Source organism: Ailuropoda melanoleuca, chromosome 3 (genome assembly GCF_002007445.2).
Source record: "Ailuropoda melanoleuca isolate Jingjing chromosome 3, ASM200744v2, whole genome shotgun sequence".
Taxonomy (NCBI): Eukaryota; Metazoa; Chordata; class Mammalia; order Carnivora; family Ursidae; genus Ailuropoda; species Ailuropoda melanoleuca.
This window is the reverse complement of record NC_048220.1, coordinates 29,144,912-29,172,203: the sequence shown is the minus strand read 5'-3', so window position 1 is coordinate 29,172,203 and position 27,292 is coordinate 29,144,912. Positions and strand designations below refer to the sequence as shown.

General features: G+C 44.6%; 4 protein-coding genes, 1 long non-coding RNA gene and 1 pseudogene across 12 annotated transcripts in view; 1 reads left to right on the top strand and 5 right to left on the bottom strand.

The window, feature by feature from the left end:
• The window catches only part of LOC100466380 (protocadherin gamma-C4), a 181,669-nt gene that overhangs the window by 100,861 nt on the left and 53,516 nt on the right, over positions 1 to 27,292 (bottom strand). The window contains exon 2 of one of the 8 annotated variants that reach the window (XM_034656147.1): positions 18,641 to 19,084. The exons of the other annotated variants lie outside the window; for them this stretch is intronic. Coding sequence (XP_034512038.1) covers positions 18,641 to 19,084 — 444 coding nt within the window. The remainder of the gene's footprint in view (positions 1 to 18,640; positions 19,085 to 27,292) is intronic. 8 annotated transcript variants of the gene reach the window in all.
• LOC117801415 (protocadherin gamma-B6-like) lies at positions 3 to 1,580 on the bottom strand (the record flags this gene model as incomplete). The annotated part of the gene is made up of 2 exons (XM_034655701.1): positions 124 to 1,580; positions 3 to 92 (listed from the first exon to the last, which is right to left on the bottom strand). Coding segments are annotated over exons 1-2 (1,521 nt in total), but the record flags the coding sequence as incomplete, so codon positions are not given.
• On the bottom strand, positions 1,937 to 27,148 carry LOC117801484 (protocadherin gamma-A7-like). The gene is given in 3 exon segments (XM_034656173.1): positions 1,937 to 2,025; positions 24,476 to 24,667; positions 24,669 to 27,148. Coding segments are annotated over 3 exon segments (2,454 nt in total). The 5' UTR covers positions 26,898 to 27,148; the 3' UTR covers positions 1,937 to 1,992.
• On the bottom strand, positions 2,049 to 6,665 carry LOC109489070 (annotated as a pseudogene).
• LOC109489029 lies at positions 9,987 to 11,261 on the top strand. The gene is made up of 3 exons (XR_002141952.2): positions 9,987 to 10,122; positions 10,218 to 10,300; positions 11,194 to 11,261. It is a non-coding gene; the product is annotated as an uncharacterized LOC109489029 (long non-coding RNA).
• LOC117801482 (protocadherin gamma-A8-like) lies at positions 10,459 to 16,233 on the bottom strand. Its single transcript, XM_034656170.1, has 2 exons — positions 13,731 to 16,233; positions 10,459 to 10,621 (listed from the first exon to the last, which is right to left on the bottom strand). Exons 1-2 carry the CDS (start codon positions 16,194 to 16,196, stop codon positions 10,592 to 10,594), a joined length of 2,496 nt encoding a protein of 831 aa, XP_034512061.1. The 5' UTR covers positions 16,197 to 16,233; the 3' UTR covers positions 10,459 to 10,591.

The window sequence follows — 27,292 nt, the reverse complement described above, 5'->3', positions numbered from 1 at the left end:
CTCACGGACACGTAGGACGCCAGCGCCCGTGGCTCCAGGTCGCTGGCCACGATGGAGTAGGAGACGCGGCCATTGGGCCCCAGGTCGGGGTCAGACGCGGCCATTGGGCCCCAGGTCGGGGTCGGAGGCACTGACTTGCGCAATAGAGGCGCCTGGAGGATTGTTCTCGGCCACGTGAACCACGTAGGAGGCCTGGTGGAAAACCGGCGCGTTGTCGTTGACATCGGTGATGTGCAGGGTGATGGTAGTGCTGGAAGAAAGGGGAGACTTGCCTCTGTCAGTGGCTGTTATAGTGACATTGTATTCCGGGGTCTGTTCCCGGTCTAGGGCTCCATCTGTAACCAGTTTGTAGTAGTTCTTAGAAGAGGAATAAATCTTGAAAGGAATATCCCTTCCTATGTTACACACAACTTCTCCATTTTCTCCGAAGTCCTCGTCCCTTGTTTTGAAGAGAACCACCACCATTCCTGGAAGAGTATCCTCCAAAATTTCATCAGAGAGAGAAGTGATGATTATTTCAGGGTTGTTGTCGTTTTCATCTAGGATTTCTATGATTACTTTACATTGGGTAGAGAGCCCACCTCCATCCCTTGCTTCCACTTCCATGGTGTATCTTTCTGTATCCTCAAAATCCAATGACTGGTTATTCGTAATCATACCTGTCTTCTCATCTAGTGAGAACGTGTGCCTTGTACTCTGAGCAGTGCTCCTGAAGTAGTAGTTTACTTCTGCATTGACCCCCTCGTCTTTGTCAGTGGCTGTCACCTGCAACACGGAGGATCCCGGGGGGAGATTTTCACTAACACTGACTCTATATTCATCCTTGCTGAACACCGGGAAGTTATCATTGGCATCCCTGACAAAGATTTCTATTCGAGTAGTGGCACTTCTTGGTGGGTCCCCCCCATCCAAGGCAGTCAATATCAAGCGATGAGAACGCTGCTCTTCCCGGTCTAGGAGCTTCTCCAAAGATAACTCTGGGTATTTACCACCGTCGGAATTAACTCTAATCATTAATGAGAAATAAGGGTTAGGATTTATCTGATAGTCTTTAACTGAGTTCATGTTTATATCGGGGTCTGTGGCAGGGTCAAGGGATATTCGTGCACCTTCGGATACAGATTCACTAATTTCTAAATTTATTTTATCTTTATGGAATTGAGGGGCATGGTCATTAATATCCTCAACAACCACAATGATATGAAAAATATTTAAGGGATTTTCCACCACAGCTTCCAGCTGCAACTCACATCTTCTTCTCTCTTTGCATATCTGCTCTCGGTCTATTCGGTCCTTCACAAGTAAGTCCCCGCTCTCCGCGTCTACGCTGAAAAGCAGCTTCTCCGTGCTAACTCGCAGCTTCCGAGCCGACACATCCAGGACGCTGAGCCCGAGATCCTTGGCGAGCTTCCCCACCACCGAGCCCTTGGCCAGTTCCTCGGGAATGGAGTAGCGGATCGGCTCGCAGAGCGCGGGATAGAACAAAGGTAGCAGGAAGGGAAACAGTACCTGCAGCATGCTGGCTGGGCGCCTCTGAACGCAGCTCCCTCCCATTGCGCGCTCTAGTTCTCGCGGGGTCCCAGTCTTTCCGGAAAGCTGAAGAAACTGGAATCCACAGGGTCACTGGAAGAACATTCCTCCCATGACTGGCGGAGCTGGGAATCTGTGTATGTTGGGCAAAGTCTGCGCGGCCAGGAGCCTCAGTGTGTGAGCGGGTTTCCTTCCGTTTGTGTTGGTGACTGTGCAGGAAAGCCCAGGCTGGAGGCTGAGGAATCCCGGGCGACTGCGCTTGCCCTGTACTGGCCGACAGCGGCGCCCAGAGGCCCCGTGTGGTACCGCAGTCTGACGTTTTCCTCTTGAATCCAGTTTTTCTCTGGAATATCTCTGGAATATATATATTGCTCTTCGAAGCTCCTATATATATTTCTGTAAATTCCCTGTACTCTGAGAAGTACTCCTGAAGTAGTTTACTTCTGCATTGACCCCCTCGTCCTAGTGAGTGGCGGTCACCGCAACAGAGAGGACCTGGGGGCCAATTGTATATAGAGAGAAATATATATAGAGAGAAATATGTATAAGAGCAATATATATAGAAATATATGTATTTGAATATATTTGAAAATGCACTTACATAAGAGCCCGAAATTTTACTAAAGTATTACAGTTGTATATACTTAGTGTTTTAAAGAAATTGATTATGTAAAATTTTCAAACTTATACAAAAGTAGAGAGTATTACTGAATCTTCATATACTCATCACGCAATGGCAATAATGATCAAGGCCATCTTCATTTAATATATATTGTACTCCCTCATTACTTTGAAGCAAATCCAAGATATTTTAACTTTTAAGAGGAAACATTAAGATAAGCAAGGATTTTAGCCTGTTCTGTTATATAAAATGTTACCAATATAAAAGCCCTATCTCGTTTGAGTAAAGTAGAATTCAGCATTTTCCCCACTCTGCCCAGTTATCCATGCAGTGAGCTTACAAGTGGTATTATTAATGGTAGAGAATAGTAGTAACCTACCATGATATACAAGCCTTCATCAATATCTATGTTATTTTTCCAAAATTAACACATCTTTAATATTTATGAATACCAAGTACCAATGGTTACTTCCCAGGACAGAAACTTCAAGTGACAGTTTCCCCGTTGCACAGTTAAAAATATGACCCAGAAGGATGCTTTATTTTTTTCTTACTAGCTTAGAAATAGAGTATTTGAAATAATTATAATGTCTGTATGTCATACTGGCTTTCCAGACTTGTTAACCCTATAGCCAGCATGTTTAGAATACAATTTTGAGTCAACTTCAAAGCTTATTTTTAAAGTCTCCTGGAGGGGCCTCTGGGTGGCTCAGTTGGTTAAGCCTCCATCTCTTGGTTTCACCTCAGGTCATGATCTCAGCGTCATGATATCCAGCCCCCCTTCAGGCTCCGCATTGAGCGCAGAGTCTGCTTAAGATTCTCTCCCCCTCTCTCTCTGTCCTCACCCCTTCACTCTCTCACTCTCTCAAAAAATAAATAATAAAAAAATAAAGTCTCTTGGAATGTCTTTTTTTTACTTAAAATGACACTATGTTCAAAGTCAAATAAAATATTGTTTTCCTTATAGCTAAAAGCGAGTAAAATATTTTTAGAACCTCTCCCAGCAGTTCCTGAGAATATTTTCGTAAATTGTCTCCCTTATCCAGATTTATTTCTAGCCTGGAGATTGGAGAATTGAACCATAAATAACAGACGGTTGAAGAATAATTTTTATCTCCCTTGTTTTGTCCTCTTTCGGTGTTCATCCTCAGAAATCCCTGTAAGTGAAGTGTCATTCTTCCTCAAAAGTGATCTTTAAATTCAAACAACCTCTACAAACACGTGATCTGAAAAACATAACCTCAAAGGGGTGGTGTCCTATCATAGAAACAGAAAAGCAGAAGCAGAAAAGTCTGGGCTTTTAGTTTCTTCAAGAAGAACGAATGTGTTTTGTCATTAATTTACCTTTACAAAATCAGTTATCAGGTGTAGTTATGTTTCAGCAATATGTAAAAAGTTCGAAGATATGTAAGAAGTTCACAACGGGGCCACTGAAAATAACAACAATAATAAATTTCAGGAATGGAAAACCACCCCTAAGAATTAGTAGTGAACTGATAACCAACCAAGCAAACACACCCAAATAGCCCATATCAATGCTCAATGAGAGCAGCCCCATGAAGAGGTTTTCCATTGACCCTAGGTTAATTTAATTATGAGAAAGTGAAAGTTTTATCAGTGATGTAACCAGTTAATGCCTCCTATAGATGTTAGAGCAAAAATTAGGCCCAATGAAAACCTAAGTGGTGTGAAATGCATTAACATCAGTGTATCATACCTTAAGTGCAAACCTTAAAGACAAAACCAGTTATAATAGAAAATAGAGGAAAAATGGAACTCACTGAACCAAAGAAGTGTTTCCTACAGGAAACCTAGAATCATCTGAAACGCAGGAAGGGTCATTTTTCCGACAGCCAGCGCTCCTGGCTAATCAGCATATTGTCATACTTGGGCTGGGGAAAGATCACATGACTCTCCCAGGAGTCCGCCATGAGTGAAGCTTCCTGGGAGTAAGTCTGCAGAAAAGCCCACCCCCCGCCAACACCCACAGACTGAGAAGTAGGCACACCAGCAAATCCAACGCCCACAGCCTGGACTAGATATGAGGTGTGCCAACGCCACAAACTGAGCACCAGCAACACAATGACAATGGTAAAGAAGATGCAGGAGATGGCAGCCACTGACACCACTAAGTATAGGGTGAGGTCTGAGGTCTCTGGGTATGCAGGGACCTCCAGACTGTTGAGGTCAGCCAGCACATCTGGAATGCTATCAGTCAAGGCCATGGTGAGTGTGACAGTGGATGAGAGAGGGGGCTGGCTGTGGTCCTGGACCACCACCACCACCAGGCTCTGCTGGAGTGTCTCTGTCCAGTAGGGCCTTCACAGAGAAGAGCCCAGGCTCACTGGCCTTGAGCAGGCAGTAGGACAGCCAGGCATTCCAACCTGAGCCTCCACCTACAGCCACCATCTTGGTTACCAGGTCACCAGGTTCTGCAGAGTGCACACCAGTGGAAACATCAGTTGGGGAGAGTGGGGTACAGGATTTCTGGTGCACTGTCCTGGCCCTGCAGAAGCAAGTTCAGTGACACATTGCTGCTGAGTGGTTGGTTCCCAGTGTCACTTGTCCTCACCTGCATTTCAAGATCATGAAACTGCTCAAAGCCAAAGGAACAAAGCATGTATAACACGCCAGTGTTGGAGCTGATGGAGACATAGGAGGAAAGAGGCAACCCTTGGATAGTGTCCTCAGCCAAGGTGTAAATAACACCTGAGTGTTCTCATTGCTGTCGGGGTCATGGGCTGGCACCAAGAAGATGAAGATGGCTCTAAGGTTGTTCTCAGGGAGGTAGACTGAATAGGAGTTTCCAGAGAAGCTGGGTTATCATCGATATCTACGGTGTAGATGGATGTAAATTTCTGTGGACAGGGGCAGCATTCCTCTGTCTGTTGATGTTACTGTGATTTTATATTTAGAGGGTTTTTTTCTCTGTCAAGAATTTGGACTGTCACCAATCTATAATAATCTTCTATTAATTTTTTTTAATTGAAAAGGTAAATTATGAGGTGTGTTACAGACAACTTGACCATTCTTCCCGGAGTCTCGGTCATACACATTCAGAAAGGCGATTACTGTTCCAGGAAGAGTATTTTCCAAGACTGGGCTAAACAGAGATGTAATGATCACTTCCGGTCTATTGTCATTCATATCTTCCACTGAAATGAGCACTTTGGTCCTCCCCAAAAGTGCCCCCACATCTTCAGCTTGTATTTCCATTTCATAAAATGCACATTCTTCATAGGTCTAGACTCTCTGCTGTTGATATTTCCCCAGTATTTTCATTAAACTGGAATAACGGAGATTGTTTTTCACTAATTTTCCAGAATCTATAGGTCACTTCTCCATTGGCTCCCTCATCGGGGTCACTAGCGCTCACAGCAAGCAGCCGGGTGCCCAGGGACACGTTCTCTGGGACTTTCACTCGGTAAATCGGTAGAGCAAAAACCGGGGCATTGTCATTTGTATCCAGCACTGTCACGTGGATGTGCACTGTGCTGGAGCGACGCGGGTCACCGCCGTCCCAGGCGATGAGGACCAGGTGGTGAGCAGCCTCTTCCTCGCGGTCCAGGGCCTGCTCCAGCACCAGCTCTGGGTGCAGAGTTCCGTCGTCTCCAGTTTGCACGTCCAGGGAGAAGTGGCGATGGGGGCTGAGCTGATAGCTCCGTAAGGAATTCATGCCCACGTCCGGGTCAACAGCCTCTGGCAGCGGATAATGTGTTCCAAGCACAGCAATTTCATCAATTTTTACTTCCAGATTCTCAGCCTGGAATTCTGGCGCACTGTCATTTATATCAGTTACTTCTACTTCCATTCCGTAAAGTTTTATCCTTCCACCAGGAATTCAAAGTTAACCAGACACCACTCTGTGAGCACAGAGCTCCTCCTGGTCTTTTTCATCCTCAGTGACTAAACTGCCACTTAAGGGGTTCAGAGCAAAAAGCTGCGTCCTACCTCTGGAGATGATGCGGACACCGCGCTCCGCCAGCTCCTGGGGCTCCAGCCCCAGATCCTTGGAGATATTCCCCCACAATAGAGTCTTTTTCTGTCTCTTCAGGCACCGAACAGCGTATCTGGCTGGTCCCAGTCTCCCAAAGCCTGCCCAGGAAAAGGCACAGCAGAACCAGTCCTTTGCGGTGCGGGAGATTAGTGGAGCGGGCATTGTTCCTTCACTACAGATATATTTTTTCCCCAGAATGCTTTCTGTGCAAATTGACTCCTTAGGCTCTTTTCTTCCTCCTGCAAATTATGATGACCTTTTACCTTTTTCCTCAGGAGAAACTGAAGTGCCCCAAGTTAAGAGGGTGAGTTTTGTTGCAGCTTTTACTGCAGTTTGTGGGATCTGTGAGGCTTTGTGTAGTTGCAGGTCGTAACATCAGGATAGGATAGAGAGCTGATTTGAGCTTTTTCTTAGAGCTGGTTAACAGCGCCCTTAGAGTCCTAGTCCTTCACTACACCCACTGAGATAATACTTGGTTATAGATGACTGAAAAAGAAAGTACTCTCTTCTAACCATGATCGTAGACTTGTTTCAGTGTTTCTTGCATTCTAATCTCAAAAGCACTTACCATTTCTGGATATGTTAGTTGAAAATGAAGTGGAATGAAACTTCTATTAAGTGTACTGTTAAATCAACATCTTGTCTTTTTTTCTTTTTCTTTTTTTAAGTATGCTCCATGCCCAGCATGGAGCTCAATGTGGGGCTTGAACTTCCAAAGACCCTGAAATCAAGACCTGAGCTGAGATCAAGAGTCAGATGCTTAACCGACTGAGCCACCCAGGTGCCACTCACCATTTTTTCTTAATATCAAATTAACTTATTCTTGGTAGAATTTTGCTCTCCTTTTACATATGTAAAATTATCTAATTCCCTTTTTATAATGTTTCAAAATTTTTCTATATGTCATTATTTTCTGAAGTCACTACAATGTACATCCTCTTTGGAAATACATTCATGTTTTTCTTAGTTTTATACAATAAACATATATTACATATTATATTGAGTGAATGTATGGATTATTCATTTTGAAATTATTTTTTAAGGTTAACTTATGCAGATAGTAACTTCCTGGAGTAAGGTTTCCTTAAAATTTCATTCACAAAATAATTTTAATTAGGCAACAGTAACAGATTTTCTCACCTAATATTGCTAAATTTTAAAAGGATTGGTTTTTTAAAGTTGTGTATTTGTGAATGTTACACTTTAATGCTATTTCAAAGTTTTTAAATTTTCTCTGTGAATACATAATGCATTAACTGGCCATGGCATTTGGAATATTCAAATGAACACACAATGAAAAGCAAGCTTCCATTTCAATCCTTCCATAAAGAAATTATGCAGTTAAAGTAGTCTTAAACTTCTTATTGTAAAGGTCACTTAAACCTCTGTGATAATTAGAGAAAAAGAAAACAAGATGTAGAACAAATTATTATCATTAAAAAGCAAAAGGTGCCATTACAAGAAATTCTTTCAGGGGAACCTGGCTGGCTCCATCAGTTGAGCATCTCAAGGTGGTGAGTTCAAGCCCCACGCTGGACATAGAACCTACCTTTTAAAAAATTCTCTCAGCAATTTGTAAGGATACCATTTACTGAAGCAGTTACTAAGGAAGACCAAGCAAAAGACTGCTTCTTAGGAAATGGCAACTTTGAGCATAAAATTGGTAATTTTTGCCATAAAATGGAAAATTCAGGATTCTCCTTCCCTCCTACAGATACAAGGATGATGAGAAAACCTCTAATCACTAATGTTTAGAGTTCCAAATAATAAGACAAATCCAGTGACTTTCCCCCCTTTCTTCAAAAAATATAGGTAAGGAATGATAGCAAGTGATAGAGGCAATAGCATTTCCTTTTCTTTGGTCAAGTGTCTTCTATTAACTATAAGAGGAAGAGGAGGATTTTGCATTCAAGAAAATTTGAAGGAATTTAGATAATGATTGGAACTTCTGATGAAGTCACTGGGTCTCTCTCCCCCTCTCCCCTCGCACACACTATTTTTCTTACAGTTTTAAAGTATTCAAACAGTCATGACTAAGTAGATATAAGCAACTAGACATGAGGAATAAACATTTAGAAAGATGGAAACTCTATTAGTGAAATCAGTGAAGAAAGAAGGCTAGTAGTAGTTTTTTTTTGCTTTAAAGGACAAATCAAATGATTGCCTAACTTTAAATTTAGTGTTTACTTATATGTTAAAAAAACTCAAATATAAATGAGGCAATCTGGGTAAATTTCATTACCTATGAAAAAATGTAAGAAAATGATATACTTTTGATGTGAAGCAAGGAGGAAACACACTACTTTGTAAATCTGAAGGTGGTGTGATAACTCTATTATATGTCACATAACTACTCCCAGCTCACCACTCTCCTCAAAAAATGGAAGTACAGCTTTCTGATGGGCTACAATATCCTTAAGACAACTTACTAATATGTTTTCATATAAACATGAAAAATTGGGTAGATGAGGAAAAGGAGTAGATACTTAAATAGAACTCACCGCAGTTAGAGTTTCAGGATGGGAAGTCGACTCACTGGTATTACAAAGTGGAAATAAGGCCCCAGATGAATCACCGCAAAGTAGCATATCTTGTCCTGAACTCAATGGCTCATTACATTTTAGAAAATTAAACTCTGTCTTTCCAGTATGGGCAACGCACAGATTGTAGGAATAAGGCAAAGTCCCTTCACTGTAGTTGGGAGGAACCACCGGTCCTGACTTGACACACAGACCAGGCTGAAAGCAGCCCCAGGTGGTGGCGCTGGAGGAGCTTCGCAGGCGCAGAGCAACCGCCAGAATCACCGCGAGGAGGAAGAGCACCGAAATCAAGGCCAAAGCCACCACCAGGTAAAACTGCAGCTCTGCCTGGGGGTCAGAGGGCGCCGGCCGGTCGCTGACATCCGGAAGCACCTCCTGTAAACTGTCAGCGAAAACCAGGAGCAGCGTGGCTGTGGCCGAGAGGGGCGGCTGTCCCCCATCCCGCACAGCGACCAGCAGGCGCTGGCGGGCCGCGTCCCTGTCGCCCAAAGCACGCGCCGTGCGCACCTCGCCCGTGCGCAGCCCCAGGCTGAAGAGTCCCGGCTCGCTGGCTTGCAGCACGTGGTACGACAGCCAGGCATTGTGTCCCGAGTCGGCGTCCACCGCCACCACCTTGGTGACCAGGTAGCCGGGCTGCGCGGCGCGCGGCACCGTGTCGAAGAGCGCCGAGCCGTCGGGCCCCAGCGCCGGGTACAGCACCCGCGGCGCGTTGTCGTTGCGGTCGTCCACCAACACGCGCAGGCTCACGTTGGCGCTGAGCGCCGGCGAGCCCTGGTCGCGGGCCTGCAGGGTCAGCTCGAAGGCGCGCAGCTGCTCGTGGTCGAAGGCGCGCTGCGCGAACACCACGCCGCTGCGCGCTCACGGACACGTAGGACGCCAGCGCCCGTGGCTCCAGGTCGCTGGCCACGATGGAGTAGGAGACGCGGCCGTTGGGCCCCAGGTCGGGGTCGGAGGCGCTGACTTGGGCGATGGAGGCACCCGGAGGGTTGTTCTCGGCAATGTGGACCAAATAGAAAGCCTGTTCGAAAACCGGCGTGTTGTCGTTGACATCTGCGATGTGCAGAGTGATACTTGAGCTGGAGGAAAGGGGTGGCTTTCCCCTGTCAGTGGCTGTGATGGTGACGTTGTAGGAAGGGGTCTTCTCCCGGTCCAGGGACCCATCTGTTACAAGCTTGTAGTAATTATTGGCAGAAGATTCAATTCTGAAAGGAACTTTTTCTTTTATGAGGCATGTGACCTCTCCATTTTCCCCCGAATCTTTGTCAAGTGTTTTGAACAGAGCAATCACCATCCCGAGTTCTGCATCCTCCGTTATGGAATTAGAGACTGAAGTGAAAATAACCTCTGGGGCATTGTCATTCTCATCTAAAATTTCTATTATAATTTTACATTCAGTGGCCATGCCTCCACCATCCTTGGCTTCTATGTTCATGGTATAACTACTACTGATTTCAAAGTCAATAGGACCTTTGGATTTAATTTCTCCATTTTGATGGTCTAGCATAAACATATTTCTAATATCTCTTAGTGTTTTGAAGGAGTAGGTGATCTCTGCATTGATGCCCTCATCCTGGTCGACGGCTGTCACCTTTAGCACAGAGGTGCCCAAGGGTAAGTTCTCTGGGATGCTAACTTTGTACACATCCTGACTGAACACTGGGGGGTTATCGTTGGCATCAGTGACCTCAATCCTGATTTGAATGGTGCCACTTTGGACTGGATCACCCCCATCCATTGCAGTCAGGACCAGAAAATGGGAGTTCTGGTGTTCCCGGTCCAGGGGCTTCTCCAATATTAATTCTGGGGCATTCTTGCCTTCACGCTTATCCTTCACCATCAGAGAGAAATACTCATTATAGCTGAGTTGGTAACTCTGAAGAGAGTTAGGTCCTACATCTGCATCTATAGCTGATTCCAGACCAAACCGAGTTCCTAGAATTGCAAGTTCATTGATTTGTAAAACAATGCTATTTTGGGGGAAATACGGTGAATTGTCATTTATATCTTCTATCTTCACCGTTATGTGAAAAACATTTAGAGGATTCTCTGCCATGATCTCTAGGGGCACAATACACAGGATGCTTTGGGGACAGAGTGACTCCCTATCTATTCTGTCACTGACAAGTATGTTGCCATTCTCCGTGTTTACAATAAAGTATTGTTCCTCTCCACTAACTCTGAGGTTGCGGTTCAGTAAATCCCGTACATGCAGCCCCAGGTCTTCAGCAAGGTTCCCTACCACTGAGCCCCTGGCCATTTCTTCAGGAATAGAATAGTGGATCTGCTCAGAGAGCCCCCCACAGAACAAAGGCAGCAGGAAGGGAAAAAGTACTTGCCGCTGCCCGGTATGGCTCCTCTGCTTCACCCTAGTTCCCATCCTTTTCTTCGCTGCTGCAGCCTCAGATGTTACGAGAAGATTCTTTACAAATTGTGTTTAAAATATTTACTGCTAATGCGTAGAAAACTCAACGCTCCAATTCAAGGTATCCCATTCCGCATTCCAGAATCATTTGCTGAGGAGAGCGCCTGAATCTGGGCTTTATCGCCTTTCAGAATTGCTTCCGTGACTGCGCAGAAAATCCCTTAGGTAGATCGTGGACGCCAGCTCTTGCAGCGCATTGGCCGACAGCGGCGCTCGGAGTCTACTTAGAAAACTGCAGTCCGAAGCCTTGCAAATAATGAGATTCACTATTCTGACATATTTGTTGGACTGATGTATAAGGAATGAGGCAATAAATGAGTTTTGGATGTGTCTATTTTCTAGTGTTTACTACCAAAGAAGGTTCCTTAGAGATTTGATTCTATAGAAGAGTCATTAACCCAGTATGAGAAAAGTTTATCTTTTTCTAATAAGAGGCAGTGCACATACTGGAGAAAAAAAGCAAAGTCTTCTTTCCAGACTTAGAGCAAAGACCACATGGTAAAATAGCCCCACCAAGTGATATGGGGAAATTTTTACAGCCATGAAATAATACCCAGTATTATCTTCAATCTTATGTGCAGATAATTTTCCTCCTCCTTTTTCCAGAGCAAACTGGAGGAGAGCTCAAAGGCATACTCAGGATAAAGATGACCAATGACATATAGTCTTCCTTGCTACTTATAAAAGAGATTTATGAAAAGGATTATCAGCTATTGTACACTTTTACCATAAACAGAATATAAAAGCAAACCCTAGTAGGTTACCTTTGGAATTGAATGACATGCAAAAATGTGAGGGTGTTTTATTTTTATCCTTCTCTTTAACTGGACCACATGTTGTACCATAACAGAACTTTATCACTACCTCTGAGTCAAAATAACTGTCTTAATCTCAAGCTTCAAAGCTAACCTTCCCTTTTTGGTCTCCAAGATTTTGGTTGCCAGCTCCTAACTGTTCAGACGATGTTTTAAAAATATATATGGAACAATCTCCCTCTCCCAGCAATTACCTCATATCCTTTTTATTCATCTAATTTCAATTCAAGTAAAGTGTCTTAAGTCTTTTTTTCTCTTTGGAATTCCATAGGCATAAAATGTATCCCTACATGCTCAAGGCACTCTGACATTTTTCTTGACATCAGGGCAAATTTAGGCATCTGCTACAGGATTTCCCTTTCCAACAGATGAAATTCTTTTTGCCCAAATATTAGATACTCAATTATAGTTAAATACAGTAAGGTCAATTCCTAAATGAGAAAGGAAAACTTGAAAAGGACCCTGAATATGTAAATAATCTGGGCCAAACTTTTCAAAGCAGTATGAAGAGTGCTAAGCTGAATTGATTGTGGAGATGATTCCTGTGATCAAATATCCTCAAAAAGTCTCCTTTCCTCACCTGACTTTCCCCAACATCGTTTCAGATAACATGTAGGTCATTAGGTAACTACCAGAGCTTCAATAACAAGTTGGTTCTGAATATAAGGATTGAATATACTTACATATAATACAAAATGAATTTTCAAAGGAGATAAAAAAGGAATCCATGACTCATAGGCATATTGAAAACAAACAACAGAAAAAAAGAAAATACGAAATAGGAATACCAGCTAAATCAGTCTCATAAGGTCCAAATAACTACCGCATATCTTATATGTACAAACTGGTCCACATCAGTAAATCTGAAAAATGTAAGCATGTTTAGACAATTTGTAAATAGCTTTTTGAGAAGCGCTGGATCAAAATTATTTCTGTAAGTGAATCTACCACATTAAAAAATCTTGAACGCACACACACTAAAGTACAAGTAAAAGAATACAAGGAAGTAATACCAGTTCAACAATTCAACTACTCAGAACAATCAAATGACTCCACTGTAGAAACAGAAAAGATGTCTAGAACTTGAGGGGAAAAAAGTATACTCTCTATTTTCTCTCCCAAGAGAATCTAAGAGTAAAAAGGCAGTCGGTATCTCTGTTTTTGTAGTATAAATAAAGCTGAAATGATCATCATAATTTCAACATATCAACACCCATCAAAGATCAAAATAGAATTATTTCATGCTCAGAGAAAAGCTTACATCTGTAAACACCTACATGTAAGTGTGTGTATATGCGTGTATAGATAAGGAAAAGAGCTACAGAGTGTGTCCCACTGAATGAAGAGGGTCAAGTTTGAACATTAGAGTGAAGCAAATAATGGTAGAATATAAATTAGGGAAGGTAATGTGAAGTTGTAATAGGGAAATAAATAAAAACTGTGAATCATTAATTTTAATCCTAACCAGTTTACATTGATAGCCACAGACACTGATGATAGAAAAATATTACTAAAATTTAACTTATTATAAAGCAAACCATGATACCTGAACTGGACCTTTAGAATCAAAAGAGAATATGCCAGAGGGGAGGAAAACAATTTTTCTGGAAAAATGATGGCAATTTGTTGAAAGATAAAGTACAGGGACTCACAACTATTGCTCTAAATATGTATGAACTGAATATATCCCCCCACCCACCAAAAACAGTGTTGGGGTTTGTTTTGTTTTGTTTTGTTTCGAAAAAGCCACTTAAAAGACTTCTGCAGAGATATTAGCAACTCGGAGGCAGGTAATAAATCTCACCTGATTATTCGTGGAGTCAAGATTGCCTAAACCAGCAGCTGAATCTTCAGCTATCAAGAGTGGTTCGCTTTTCTCACAGCTCTCCTGGCTGACGAGTGTGTCCGCATAGTTGGGCTGGGGGAAGATCACGTGACTCTCCCGCGAGTCCGCGGTGAGCGAGACCTCATGCGAATAGGTCTGCAGGAAAGCCCGCACCCCGTCCACGCCCACAAAGTGCGAGGCCGGCACGCCCACCAGCCCGCCTCCTGAAGCCTGGAGCAGGCGCGACGCGTGCCAGCGCCTCAGCCTGAGCGCCAGCAGCACGATGACAAAGGCGAGGAAGACGCAGGACACTGCGGCCACCGCCACCACCAGGTAGAGCGTGAGGTCCGAATCGTCTGGGTCGCCGGGGGTCCTGATGCTGCCCAGATCGGCCAGGACGTCCGGGATGCTGTCGGCCACGGCCACGGTGAGCGTGACGGTGGCCGAGAGAGGGGGCTGGCCGTGGTCCTGCACCGCCACCACCAGGCTCTGCTTGAGCGCGTCTCTGTCCAGCAGGGCCCGCGCCGTGCGCACCTCGCCCGTGTGCAGCCCCACCGCGAAGAGCCCTGGCTCGCTGGCCTTGAGCAGGCGGTAGGACAGCCAGGCGTTCTGGCCAGAGTCTCTGTCCACCGCCACCACCTTGGTGACCAGATAGCCGGGTTCTGCGGATCGGGGTGCCAGCTCCACGCCTGTGGAGCCGTCAGTGGGAATGCTGGGATACAGGATTTCCGGGGCATTGTCATTCTGGTCCAGCACGAATATGCTCAAGGACACATTGCTGCTGAGTGGAGGGTCCCCGCCATCGCTGGCTGTCACCAGTAACTGCAAGTCTCGTATATGCTCATAGTCAAAGGAGCACAGCGCATATAGGATGCCTGTGTCTGAGTTGATGGAGACATAGGAGGAGAGAGGCCCCCCCATGATGATGTCCTCGGTCACAGAGTAAGTCACCTGGGCATTTCTGCCACTGTCAGGGTCTTGAGCCATCACAGTGAAGATGGAGGCACCTCTGGGGTTGTTCTCTGGGATATAGGCTGAATAGGAGACTTGAGGGAAAGTGGGTGGATTGTCATTGATATCTGCCACATATAGGGTGATATGAGTTTCAGTAGATAGAGAAGGAGTTCCTAGATCTGAGGCCATCACTGTGATATTGTACATAGATATCTTTTCTCGGTCCAGATATTTCCATGTCACCAATCTATAATAATTATCTATTGATTTTTCTAATTGAAAAGGTAAATTATGAGGTGTGTTACAGACAACTTGACCATTCTTCCCGGAGTCTCGGTCATACACATTCAAGAAGGCAATTACTGTTCCAGGAAGAGTATTTTCCAAGACTGGGCTAAACAGAGATGTAATGATCACTTCCGGTCTATTGTCATTCACATCTTCCACTGAAATGAGCACTTTGGTCCTCCCCAAAAGTGCCCCCACATCTTCAGCTTGTATTTCCATTTCATAAAATGCACATTCTTCATAGTCTAGACTCTCTGCTGTTGATATTTCCCCAGTATTTTCATTAAGCTGGAATAACGGAGATTGTTTTTCACTAATTTTCCAGAATCTATAGGTCACTTCTCCATTGGCTCCCTCATCGGGGTCACTAGCGCTCACAGCAAGCAGCCGGGTGCCCGGGGACACGTTCTCTGGGACTTTCACTCGGTAAATCGGTAGAGCAAAAACCGGGGCATTGTCATTTGTATCCAGCACTGTCACGTGGATGTGCACTGTGCTGGAGCGACGCGGGTCACCGCCGTCCCAGGCGATGAGGACCAGGTGGTGAGCAGCCTCTTCCTCGCGGTCCAGGGCCTGCTCCAGCACCAGCTCTGGGTGCAGAGTTCCGTCGTCTCCAGTTTGCACGTCCAGGGAGAAGTGGCGATGGGGGCTGAGCTGATAGCTCCGTAAGGAATTCATGCCCACGTCCGGGTCAACAGCCTCTGGCAGCGGATAACGTGTTCCAGGGGGGGAGATCTCGTTAATTTTCATTTCCAGATTTTCGACCTGGAATTTTGGGTTATTATCATTGATATCAGTGATTTCTATTTCTATCCCAAAAAGTTTTCCTCTGCCCTCAACCAGGATATTGATATTTACTAGACACTGTGTGCTCTGAGCACAAAGCTCCTCCCGGTCTATTCTGCCCGCGGTGAGCAAGCCGCCAGTTTTCTGGTTCAGAGCAAAAAGCTGCGTCCTACCTCTGGAGACGATGCGGACTCTGTGCTTCGCCAGCTCTTGTGACTCCAGATTTAAGTCCTTGGAGATGTTACCCACAAAGGATCCTTTGTCGCTCTCTTCTGGCACCGAATAGTGGATCTGTCCTCTCCCGATTTCCCATAGCGTGCCCCAGAGCGCGCACAGCAGGACCAGCTCGCGGCGTCTCTGGTAATTCTTTGGAGCGGCCATTGTTCTCTCACTACTGAATCCACTCTGAATCCTCATTGGGCATATCTGTCTTGTTTACCTTTTTGCTGCACGTATGGAGATCATTTCATAGAAAACTGGAGTGTCTCAGATGTAGGGACAGAGTTTCACTGCAGCCCTGCAGTTGGTTTGTGGGATCTGCGGGTCTTTGCGAGATCCGAGCCTTTAGTAAACCGGAAGGCTTTTGGTTAAATTTATCTCCAAATAGGTGAACAGCGGCGCTCAGAGTCCGAAGCAGTTACTGCACCCTCTTAGATACTAATAGTGTATATACTAAGTTATTGAGAGAGAAAAAATACTTGCCTTTTATAGTATGTTTTGAATTTATTTTGTCTCTGAATTCATATTTTAAAAGTTGGGGCCAAGAAGCATCGCAGTAAGTAGGGTTAAAGTTTTACAAAGGGTTATTAAATGATCCCCAAAGATTTATGGGGTAGTCTCACATTACTCAAATTTCTGGAATACATTTACTCTTAAAATGTAAATCATTAAAATTTTATTTCTTACTATGTCTAAGCTTTATTGTAAATCTATTGTCAAATACGTAAGGCCTCCAGTTGTCACTGGAAATAAATTCATTTTTAGACTCGAGTAGAACTGTTGAATATGATTGACTCAGAAGATGTTGTATTTGATGTAAACCTGTTAATCATTATAGTAAGCTTTCAGTAGAGTTGTTGCTTTTTTAAATTTTCTTTTAAAAATGCCATTTTAATTATATATTGATAATGTTTTCAAATTAATATTGTGAAGTTTTAACAGGATAAATGCTTTTACTTTCAAGTATCATCAGAGATTATGTTAGTTTGCTATTTCATTTATTTATTTATTTATTTATTTATTTATTTATTTATTTATTTATTTATTTATTTATTTTAAGTAATCTCTATGCCCAGGTGGGGCTCAAACTCACAACCCTAAGATCCAGAATTGCATGCTCTACCAACTGAGCCAGCCAGGCCCCCTTGTTTTGTTTTGTTTTAAGATTTGATTTGATTTGATTTGATTTGATTTTAGAGAGAGTGCGAGTGGCTGGAGGAGCAGAGGAGGAAGGAGAGGGACAAGCAGACTCCCTGATAGACCCTGAGGTCATGACCTGAGTTGAAGGCAGATGCTTAATGGACTGAGCCATCCAGGTGCCCCAGGCACCCTTGATTTGCTACTTTATTTAAATTATGTATTATTTCCTATTTGAATAGACAATATTTTTGAAATACAAATGAATACACAATGAAAAGCATATCTCCATCCTACTCTTCCACAAATGAGAGATGATTACATTTTAAAGCAGACTAAATTAACTTCATAAGACATATATTCTAAAGTTAATTTTACCTTAATTAGTATTTTTTAATAGAAAGAATCTCAAGCGGACTCCTCACTGAGCATGGAGCTGGATCTCAAAATCCTGAGAACATGACCTGAGTTGAAATCAAGAGTCAGATGCTTAACTGACTAAGCCACCCAGGCGCCCCCTTACATAGCATTATGATCAAGAGAACCACAAAAAGGGAACACATAATTGTCACCAAGCAGTCAAAAAGTATCACTACAAAGAAAATTATGTCTTTTTTCTTCAGCAGTTTGTAAAGTGGCCAGTAACTGAGCATTTGCTAACAGAAATCTAGCTAAAGATGACAAATGTCAAACATGACAAATCTTATATATATGTGATATATATATATATGACATATATATATATATATCACTTGTGTGAACATCAGATTGGCAATTTTGTCTAAAATTTGAAAAATTCAGGATATCTTTCTCCTAGAGGTAGTAGAATGACTAGAAGGCCTCTGGCTATATTTGGGCTGCAAAGAAGACAATTTAAAATAATATAGGTGTGTGTGAAAAACCTATGCTGCAAGTTAAAGAAAATGCTTTTATCTTCTGGTAAGCATACAGGTCTTACTGGTAAGTAAAATGCTTTTAAACACACACACAGTTCATTGAATACAATTGGAATGTGCCCATCTACATAAAAATCCCGGTTAAGATACTTTATTCTAGGAGGCTTTGAAACAAAAAGAAGTAAATAAAAGAAACAAAACAGTTAAATCAGTTATTAAAAAAGTCTAATTTTAGCTTAATTTTTTGCTTTAAAGGTTTATTTAAACGACTGCCCACTTTTACATTTATACTATATCCAGCCCCAAAAAAGTATATTAGATAATAGGAAGAAAAACTTAGGAAAAAATCTCATTAGCTTTTAGGAGATAGCCTATAACATTGATTTCCTTCCTAGATAAAACCACCCTCTAACTGCTTCATAGATCTGAGCCTGGTAAGACATCCCTAAAAGAGACATAACTGCTCCTACTTCAACTTCCCTTGAAGAATGATATGATAGCTTTTTGACTCTTTAGAGAAACTTTTAGATGTACAAATTGTATATTTTCCCATGAACATAAAGAATTGGGTATATCATAAGAAGCAGGTTATGCTTAAAAGGAACTCACCAGATGGGAGGCTGACTCACTGGATTTGCAAAGTGGAAATAAGGCCCCAGATGAATCACCACAAAGTATGTCTTGTTCTAAACTCAATTGCTCATTGCACTTTAGAAAATTAAACTCCGTCTTTCCAGTATGGGCCACGCACAAATTGTAGGAATAAGGCAAAGTCCCTTCACTGTAGTTGGGAGGAATCACAGGTCCTGACTTGACACAGAGACCAGGCTGAAAGCAGCCCCAGGTGGTGGGGCTAGAGAAGCGACGAAGACGCAAGGCGATGGCCAGAGTCACCGCCAGGAGGAAAAGTACTGAGATCAAGGCCAACGCTACCACCAGGTAAAACTGCAGCTCTGCCTGGGGGTCAGAGGGCGCCGGCCGGTCGCTGACATCCGGAAGCACCTCCTGTAAGCTGTCAGCGAAAACCAGGAGCAGCGTGGCTGTGGCCGAGAGGGGCGGCTGTCCCCCATCCCGCACAGCGACCAGCAGGCGCTGGCGGGCCGCGTCCCTGTCGCCCAAAGCACGCGCCGTGCGCACCTCGCCCGTGCGCAGCCCCAGGCTGAAGAGTCCCGGCTCGCTGGCTTGCAGCACGTGGTACGACAGCCAGGCATTGTGTCCCGAGTCGGCGTCCACCGCCACCACCTTGGTGACCAGGTAGCCGGGCTGCGCGGCGCGCGGCACCGTGTCGAAGAGCGCCGAGCCGTCGGGCCCCAGCGCCGGGTACAGCACCCGCGGCGCGTTGTCGTTGCGGTCGTCCACCAACACGCGCAGGCTCACGTTGGCGCTGAGCGCCGGCGAGCCCTGGTCGCGGGCCTGCAGGGTCAGCTCGAAGGCGCGCAGCTGCTCGTGGTCGAAGGCGCGCTGCGCGAACCACGCCGCTCTGCGCGCTCACGGACACGTAGGACGCCAGCGCCCGTGGCTCCAGGTCGCTGGCCACGATGGAGTAGGAGACGCGGCCGTTGTGTCCCAGGTCGGGGTCGAAGGCGCCTACTTGTGCGATGGAGGCTCCAGGGGGGTTGTTCTCAGCCACATGGACCACGTAAAAAGGCTGTCCGAAAACTGGCGCGTTGTCGTTGACATCGCCAATGTGTAGGGTGACACTTGAGCTAGAGGAAAGGGGAGGCTTGCCCCTGTCGGTGGCTGTGATAGTGACATTGTACTCAGGGGTCTGCTCTCGGTCTAGAACTCCATCTGTCACTAATTTATAGGTGTTTATCGAAGAGGAGACTATTTTAAATGGAACATCACCTTCTAATTTACAAATAACTTCTCCGTTGTGTCCAGAATCCTTGTCACGGATTTTAAGCAAAGCAACGTGTGTTCCCAGCTTGGTATCCTCCATAATAATATCCCTCAGAGATTGGAATACCACTTCTGGGAAATTGTCATTTATGTCTTGGACCTCTATCTCCACGGTACATTGAGCAATCATTCCTCCACCATCCCTTGCTTCCAAAACTATGGAATATTCTTTGACTTCCTCAAAATCTAAGGTATTTAGAATAGTAATTTCCCCGGTAATAGAATTCAGGTCAAACTGGGTGATCTGGCCTGCTTCAGAGAAAGAGAAGGTGATCTGGGCATTGACACCCTCATCCTGGTCAGTGGCCATCACTCGAAGCACAAGGGTGCCCGGAGGCACGTTTTCCGGAACGCCCACCCTGTATACCTCTTGGCTGAACACTGGAGGGTTATCATTGGCATCAGTCACTAGGACCTGTATCTGGGCAGTACTACTAAGGGGTGGATCCCCACAGTCTAACGCAGTCAAGGTCAACCGGTAGGATTTCTGTTCTTCCCGGTCTAAAGGCATCTTTAGTACTAGCTCAGGGTATTTACTGCCATCTAGTTTCTCTTTATTCACGAGTGAGAAATGATCACTGGGATTGAGCTGGTAATTCTGTAGTGAGTTGGTACCAATATCTGCATCATGGGCAGATCCTAAAATAAATCGTGCCCCAGGCTTTGTAGACTCACTTATTTGCAGGTCAAAGGAAGTTTGCGTGAATTTTGGGGTATGGTCATTAATATCTTCGATGTCCACACTCACGTGATAAAAGTTCAACGGATTTTCAGCAACAGCCTCAAATTCCAGAGTACAGGCTGCCTTCTTCCCACAGATCTGCTCCCGGTCTAGCCTGCTGCCCACAAGTAACTCCCCGCTCTTGGCGCTCACAGTGAAGTAAGCCTTCTCCGAACTGATGCGCAGTTGTCGAGTCGGTAACTCATGCACGCTCAGTCCCAAATCCTTGGCGAGGTTCCCCACCACCGAGCCCTCGGGCATTTCCTCGGGAATCCTGTAGCGGATCTGCTCAGAGAGCGCGGGGCCGAACAAAGACAGCAGCAAGGGAAAGAGCACTGGCCGCCTCTCAGCCCGGCCCCTCTCCGCAGCGCCGCTCCCCATCCCTCTTTGCTCCCCTCAGGTTGCTCACCGGCCTGGAGACGCCGGATTACAAATAATCTCTGTGCTGCAGATGTCCGGAGCTCCGAACAGGCTGTAAGTCCTGTGTGAGGGTCAGGGTTTCTTCCTCTCCAGAGGAGGAAGTGGTGCAAAGGCTCGGGCTAGAGAGTCCGACAGGGAAAGTGCGCTGCGGCTGCGCGGGGAGATCGCCAGCGCCCAAGCTCTCCATTTTGGCCAACAGCGGCGCCCACAGTCCGCACTAGGAAACTGCAGCCTCTGCTGCTCAGGTTTAACCAGCTACAAAAATTACAGTCCTGAGCCAAAGCGAACAAATTATTTTTATATGTTTATATACTTAATGACGATTTATTCGTATTATTAGCTACACAAATATCCCAAATTTCCAGGTTTTCAGGGTAATCAATATGTTCCATAATTATTCCTCCATCTTCAAATCCACACTGTAACAGATGACTATAACACAGACTTGGCCTAAATGATCTCAGAGTACAGTAATTTTGAATACTTATTAATTAGCAGTATATGAATAAAGTTTTGTCCTTCTTTCCTTGTTCCTGTTTTTCTTGATTTCTTTCCTTTTTGGGTACCTCTATGCTGATTCATTTCAATTTTTCAGAAAGCATCAATAATGCTGAGATTGTCTTTAAAAGGGTACAATTTATACTTACCTCTAAACCCTTCTTTTTTTCAAAATAGTTTCAACAATTTCTTTATGGTAATATTATCTGACATACACTTCTATCAGTTAAGGAAACTATAGCCGTAAGATCGTTAGCTTATTCCCTTTCCTTTGCATTGCACAATTATTTTCCTGGTTATAATATATAACATCAACCTTCAAAGTTACCAGAGAGATATATTTTGCCTTCAAATCCGAAGTAGCTAACCCTGGTCTACTGCTTCTCACTTGTGTGCTTAAATACAACACGCATGATGACCTCAATTGATGAAATAGTCCTTAGAATATTCATTGCAATAGCATACTGAATTTAGTGGTGGCTTCTTTCCTTTGTTTAAAAATATTTTTAAGTATCTAATGAATCTGGTTGGGGGATTTTCCTTTTCAAAATAGCTGTTAATCATATTCCCGCCTCACAAAGTTGTCAGTAATATTGTCTTCTCCCCAAGTGATTATACATCTGAACACTGAAAAATATATGAAACATACTTCCATACTACTGCACATCCCCTTTTATGCAAAATACCACCAAATACAATGCTGTGTTCCAAAAAAGTCCTTTCATTTAGTACTCGAAAGTTTAAACATAGTCAGGAAAGAGTTAGCCTATCCCCCTCCTTCCTATTGCACAATTATTTTCCTGGTTACAAAATGTAACATCAGTCTTCAAAGTTACAAGAGGAATAATATTTTGCGTAGTTCCTAGTAAAGAAGTAGATCCAAGTAAAGAAGATTAATTGTCATCCACCCCTTCTAGTTGCTAATCAACTGATATACTGGCCTTTACTGAAATGTTATATAATGAATAAAAAAGTAGTTAACCCCAGATTGGGTTATTTGTAACTGAATTTTTCTTTCTTTCTTTTTTTAAGATTTTATTTATTTATTCGACAGAGATAGAGACAGCCAGCGAGACAGGGAACACAAGCAGGGGGAGTGGGAGAAGAAGAAGCAGGCTCATAGCGGAGGAGCCCGATGTGGGGCTCGATCCCATAACGCTGGGATCAGGCCCTGAGCCGAAGGCAGACGCCCAACCGCTGTGCCACCCAGGCGCCCCCGTAACTGAATTTTTCAGCAGATCCAACAAGTTGAGTCAATTTCTGGTCTAGGACTTGAGTATATGGTTGTTTCATAAAGCAAGCACCCCCAATCTCCCACTAGGAGAGTCCACAAACACACTTCACGTGGCTGTACCACCAAAATAGCGCAATAGAATTTTGTTTTAAAACATCTAACTGCTTATTTCACAGGTGCCACTTGAAATGACATATTATTTAATGTCATATTTTATTGGTTTCAGACAATAACCTTTATTGTTTCATTAGGTCCATGTCATTGATATAGATCTTAGTGAAGCTTAATACACACAATTTCATTCTTTTATTTAAGAATTTATTTATTTATTTGAGGGAGAGTGAGAGAAAGAGAGCATGGGGGGGGAGCAGAGGGAGAGGGAAAAGCAGATTCCCCGCTAAGCATGAAGCCCCACTCAGGGGTCCATCCCAGGACCCTGAGATCATGACCTGAGCCAAAGGGACTGAGCCACCCAGGTGTCCCACACATTTCATTCTTTAGGCATTAGTCTAACCTAGCAGAAGCTAACTTTAATAGACAATTATGCTTTAAATATGTCAGGAAGTGAAATATCACCTGACACCTGTCATAATGGCTAAAATAAAAAACACAAGAAATGACAAGTGTTGGTAAGGATGTGGAGAAAAAGTAGCCCTCTTACACTGTTGATGAGAATGCAATCTGATGCAGTCACTGTAGAAAACAGTATGGAGGTTCCTCAAAAAGTTAAAGATAGAACCATCCTATGGTCCAGTAATGGTGCTACTGGGTATTTGCCAAGATACAAAAACACTAATTCAAAGGGATACATGCCCCCCTATGTTTATAGCACCATTATTTTAAACTAGCCAAATTATGGAAACAGCTTAAGTGTTCACTGACTGATGAATGGATAAAGAATATGTGTGTATATACACACACACAATGAACTATTATTCAGCCATAAAAAATGAAATCTTGCCATTTGCGAAGACATGGATGGAGCTAGAGATTATAATGCTAGGTGAAATAAATCAGTGAAAGACAAATACCATATGATTTCACTCATCTGTGAATTTATGAAATGAACAAATGAGCAAGGAAAAACAAGAGAGAGAGACAAGCCAAGAAACAGACTCTTTTTTTTTTTTAAAGTACGCTCCATGTCCACATGGAGCCCAAGGCAGGGCAGGACTTGAACTAACAACCCTAAGATCAAGAGCTGAGCTGAGATCAATAGCTGGATGCTTAACTGACTTAGCCACCCAGGCACCCCCAAGAAATGGACTCTTAACTATTGAGAACAAAGTAATGGTTACCAGAGGGGATGTGGATAACCTAGTGGGTAACTTCTTGATAACCTAGGGCAATGGGAAAGATATAACAATTCATTCTCATTTATAAAACACATGAATTAAGAACACTGAGTGGAAAATAGGTGGAAGGTATAAAAATGTGATAGTCCACTTATTCACAATCTTGTCCACAGGCTTTCACTATGGAAAGGACACCAAAACCTATGCCAGCAAGTTTTCTATATTAAAGTATCACCACTGAAATGAATCATTGAACTTGGTTTTCCTGTTTAACGGTTTTTCACCACATCTTCAAAACACTTCTTTCATGAAACAATAAATTACACAAACATAATTCCTTGAAAATATAAAGATAAAGGAATCAGTGAACTCACCTGAATATTATCTGCTTCATCCTTACATTCACGAAAATCTATGGAGTTTAATAAAGGATCTTTTTTCTCACAGGTCTCCAAACTGAGTAGCATGTCTGCATAGTTGGGCTGGGGGAAGATCACGTGACTCTCCCGCGAGTCCGCGGTGAGCGAGACCTCATGCGAATAGGTCTGCAGGAAAGCCCGCACCCCCGTCCACGCCCACAAAGTGCGAGGCCGGCACGCCCACCAGCCCGCCTCCTGAAGCCTGGAGCAGGCGCGACGCGTGCCAGCGCCTCAGCCTGAGCGCCAGCAGCACGATGACAAAGGCGAGGAAGACGCAGGACACTGCGGCCACCGCCACCACCAGGTAGAGCGTGAGGTCCGAATCGTCTGGGTTGCCGGGGGTCCTGATGCTGCCCAGATCGGCCAGGACGTCCGGGATGCTGTCGGCCACGGCCACGGTGAGCGTGACGGTGGCCGAGAGAGGGGGCTGGCCGTGGTCCTGCACCGCCACCACCAGGCTCTGCTTGAGCGCGTCTCTGTCCAGCAGGGCCCGCGCCGTGCGCACCTCGCCCGTGTGCAGCCCCACCGCGAAGAGCCCTGGCTCGCTGGCCTTGAGCAGGCGGTAGGACAGCCAGGCGTTCTGGCCAGAGTCTCTGTCCACCGCCACCACCTTGGTGACCAGGTAGCCGGGCTCTGCAGATCGGGGTGCAAGCTCCACGCCGGTGGAGCCGTCAGTGGGCAGGGCAGGGTACAGGATCTCTGGTGTGTTGTCATTCTGGTCCACAATGAATATACTCAAGGACACATTGCTGCTAAGCGGTGGGTCCCCGCTGTCGTGTGCAGTCACTCTCAACTGCAGGTCACGGAACTGCTCATAGTCGAAGGAGTGCAATGCATACAGAATGCCGGTGTCAGAGTTGATGGACACATAGGAGGATAGGGAAGCCCCCTGGAGAGAGTCTTCAGACAGGGAGTAAGTGATTCGAGCATTCTCGTAGCTGTCCGGGTCATGTGCAGTCACAGAGAAGATAGAGGCACCTCTGGGGTTGTTTTCAGGGATGTAGACAGAATAGGAGGACTGGGGGAAGGCAGGCGGGTTGTCGTTGGTATCTGCCACATTCACAGAGATGTGAGTTTCTGAGTACAAGGGTGGGGTTCCACCATCTGTGGCTTTCAGTGTGATGTTATACACAGAGCATTTTTCCCGGTCTAGGTTTTTCGCTGTCATCAACCTATAGTAATTGTCTATTGATCTTTCTAATTTAAAAGGCAGATTTTCTGAAATAGTGCAGGTCACTTCACCATTCTTGCCGGAATCTCGATCTTGAAGGTAGAAAAGAGCAACTATGGCTCCAGGAGGAGTGTCTTCAGGGATTGAGTTGCTTACAGATGTGACAGTCACTTCTGGGGCATTGTCATTCACATCTAAAATTGTGATCATTACTTTAGCCCTTGTCATACTACCAGCACCGTCCTGAGCCTGAACCTGCATTTCATAGTAGCTGAACTCTTCATAATCTAGCCCTTCTAAAGTTGATAATTCTCCTGTATGAGGGTTCAGTTGGAATATCTGCAGAATCTTCTGAGTTATTTTCCGGAAAGAATATGTCACTTCCCCATTGACTCCCTCATCCAGGTCAACAGCATGTACCGTGAGCAATCTTGTGCCCACTGGCACATTCTCAGGGACAGTTATTTGGTACTGAGGCAAAGAGAAGACTGGCGCGTGATCGTTCACATCCACCACTGTTACTTGGATGCGGGCGGTTTGGGATAGGGGTGGGTCACCACCGTCAGAGGCTGTAAGGAGTAAGTGGTGAACTGCCTCTTCCTCTCGATCCAGCACTCTTTCCAGCACTAATTCTGGATATTTGGCTCCATCATCTCCAGTCTGCACAACCAGGGAGAAGTGATGATTGGGGTTGAGCTGGTAGCTCTGGAGGGAGTTCGTGCCCACATCTGGATCCAGAGCCTCATTTAATGGAAACCGCACCCCAGGAGCTGTGTTCTCCGTTATTTTTACAGTCATTTCTTCCGTCAAGAATCTAGGAGCGTTGTCATTAACATCTATTATTTCCACTTCTACAGGATAAAGATTCATTTTATCCATCAGGATGTTAAAGTTCACTAGGCACCGCGCACTCTGAGCACAGAGCTCCTCCCGGTCTATTCTGTCTGCGGTGACCAAGCTGCCGCTTCGCGGATTCAGAGCGAAAAGCTGCCTCCTACCTCTGGCGACGATGCGGACTCCACGCTCCGTCAGTTCCCCAGGCTCCAGGCCCAGATCCTTAGCGATATTACCCACAAAAGACCCTTTGTCTGTCTCCTCTGGCACGGAGTAGAGAATGTGGCTTGCCCAAGCTTCCCTCTGGGTCCCCAGGAGGATGGAGATCAGGATGAATCTTCTGTAGTCCGGACCCCTCTGCAGAGCCGCCATTGTTGTGCTGATCTTGTTTAGACACCGGGCTACCTCCTGTTGTGCTTCTGGATGCCAGTGTGTCCGCGTGGAATCTTTTGTATCCGTAAAAGCAGCCCAGAATCTAATATAAGAGACCTGAGTTTGATGCAGCTTGGAAGAGAGTTTGTCTCAATCTGGTGTTTCTTTGTACGGTAAAAGCTCAGTGGTTCTGGCGGATCTTTTGCACCATTTCCCCCTGGCTGGTGAACAGCGGCGCTCAGAGTCCTTACTAAGTTACTGCACCATACTGAAGCAAAATAACTGATTTTTCAGAAAGTTCTTTTATCCTTCAAAATCCTTCCATTTATGTTTCTTTGATCTATATATCTTTGATATTATTTAAAAATATATTTCACGAAAATGAATTAATGCAA